Source organism: Musca vetustissima, unplaced genomic scaffold, assembly GCF_032173495.1.
Source record: "Musca vetustissima isolate MV318-11 ecotype Yass unplaced genomic scaffold, APGP_CSIRO_Mvet_v1 utg37208, whole genome shotgun sequence".
In the NCBI taxonomy this organism is placed as follows: Eukaryota; Metazoa; Arthropoda; class Insecta; order Diptera; family Muscidae; genus Musca; species Musca vetustissima.
Window position 1 is genome coordinate 266,990 of NW_026880722.1, and position 2,387 is coordinate 269,376.

The 2,387-nt window shown below is 38.5% G+C and overlaps 1 protein-coding gene across 1 annotated transcript; it reads right to left on the reverse strand.

The window, feature by feature from the left end:
* Nucleotides 1-1,380: 1,380 nt before the first annotated feature.
* LOC133326511 (uncharacterized) lies at nt 1,381-2,058 on the reverse strand. The gene has a single exon (XM_061535132.1). It carries the CDS (start codon nt 2,056-2,058, stop codon nt 1,381-1,383), a length of 678 nt encoding a protein of 225 aa, XP_061391116.1.
* Nucleotides 2,059-2,387: the final 329 nt, after the last annotated feature.

Sequence of the window (2,387 nt, forward strand, 5' to 3'; positions counted from 1 at the left end):
ATTTCGAGACGATTTCTCGAGCCTCACCACTAGTTTTACTCACCAGATGACATAAACGCTCAATTTCTGTCAATCGGGAGTTATTAATATAAACCGCACTAAATAAACCTCTGAAAGTGGGCCAATGAAGTATATTTCCACTGAAAATATCAATACTGCAAGGAGGAATCGCAAGGTTATGGAAGTTATCTGCGTTTAGAGGATCTACGAAAAAGCTTTGGCCTATTCTAGAATTCCCAATATTCAATATTGTGGAGCTAGATGCCTGTGTTCCCACATCACGAGAAGAGTGGGACGAGCTCACGTTTTTAACGGTGGCATCTTCCGAAAGGTTTTCCGAAGAAATTTTGTCGGGATTTTCCGTTAACGATTCTACCGAACTCCTATGAGAAGAGTTAAGAGGCAATTTATTCAAACTCCTTAACTTAGATAACATTTGTTTGAGGATTGCCTATTTTGACAACCCCGGAATTTGTCCAACATGTAATTAGGCAAACTCCTCACTCAAGGGTTCGGCTTGAGTATGTTAATTTACTTACTCCGTGGTGTTGTTCCAAAGGGCACTCACAACTTATGTCCGTCCACGGTCCCAAGGTAATCTCTCCTCTCGAGGCAGCAATAATTTCTAGTCGTTGTCCAAAGAATCAACAATCTTCCTCAGGGTAAGCGTTTGAATGTGTCTCCAACAACAGGGAAATTAATTTGGTTTCAGGTTTCCTCTGATCGTTGGCCTTTTATCAATTTTATTCTTCCACAAATTGCCTCAATGAGTAAGGCAGTACAAATTTCCAATATAATTGTTTCAGGAAAAAGGTTCACAAATTGCTCACGAGCAATATTAATGTTTATTTTATGTGTTTAAATATTATTTATTTAATTATTTGCACTTGCAATTATTCTACTCAACAAGTGTGTTGGGTAAATCTAACTTTATATTTTGCCTTCTTTCCCGTCTCCAATGCTTTTAATAAAACAACGTCTTTATTCTTCAATAGTTTCAAAAGGTAATGTTTTATTGTTTCTAATATTCTGGTATACCAACCAGGATAGCGGGACAATATTTTTTTTGCAATAAACAGCAGCAGAACGATCGACAGAGGCAGAAAAAAGAAACAGCGATAATATGTAAATAAATGTATGTACGTATGTACATACATTCCTCTGTTTGATCGTTCGACTGTTGTTGCGTGTAAACAACAATATGCGTTATTCTCTTTGTGCGGCGAATTCACGTACATCACACAAAGAGGAATAACAAAGAGGGACAAATGAATATAATTACAAAAATTTAAATAATTTTAAAATCAAAAATGTAACAACATTTTAAACGAAATTAAATGACTGTTTGAGTCAAAAAATTAATAAATAAATTTAATGAAATTAAAGTGATTTAACATGCCGGGCCCCATTGAAACCTCCGGTTTCAATCAAATTTTCTTCTTGGGGTAAAACAGCTAATTTTGCGATTGGGCGTCGAAATGTTGAATGTGGTGTTTTCACGTCAGCTACCCGAGCATGGCCATCTGCCCCAGGGACAATATTTATGACACGGCCGAGAACCCATTTCATCGGTGAAACGTTGTCTTCATGTATTATCACCAAATCATTGACCTTCAAATTTTGTTGTGGTTTTTTCCAACGATAGCGATTTTGGAGATGAGCAAGATATTCATTGTGCCATCTGCGCCAAAAATTAGATTTTATTCCGGAGATTCTCTGCCGGTGTTGCAAATGAGATATCTCCGAGTCAAAGTTTGTCTTCTCTGGAACACTTTGTAGAGGGCAAGCGATTAAGAAATGTCCTGGAGTAAGAGCCTCCAAATCGTTGGGATCAGTTGATAATGAGCCAATGGGACGTGAATTTAAGATCGCCTCAATTTCCACCAGGGCTGTGGATAATTCTTCAAATGTAAGGCGAGCATTATGGAGGGTTCGAAACAAGTGACCTTTTGTTGATTTTAGGGCCGCTTCCCATAATCCGCCAGAATGAGGAGCTCTGGGAGGAATAAATGAAAATTCAATGAATTTTGTTGAGGCAAAATCAGCAATGGCTGCCATATTGGATTTTTGATGGAAATGATGGTGGAATTCATTTAGCTTCTTTTCAGTGCCAACAAAGTTTGTGGCATTGTCGCAATATATTTTTGAAGGAATGCCTCTGCGACCAATAAACAGCTTTAGTGCTGCTATAAAGGCTTCACTGGACAAGTCTGAGACTGCTTCAAGGTGGACGGCCTTAGTAGCGAAGGACACAAATACTGCGATGTATGATTTATATGGAGCTTTTCCACGGATCCTGAGGTATGTGGGTATAGGGCCAGCGAAATCGACTCCAACTATTTCAAATGGACGAGAACCAGTTACTCGATCCTTGGGTAAGTTACCCA

Coding starts and splice junctions, on each gene's coding strand:
- LOC133326511 (XM_061535132.1), bottom strand. CDS start 2,058: ATGGCAGCCATTGCTGATTTTGCCTCAACAAAATTCATTGAATTTTCA.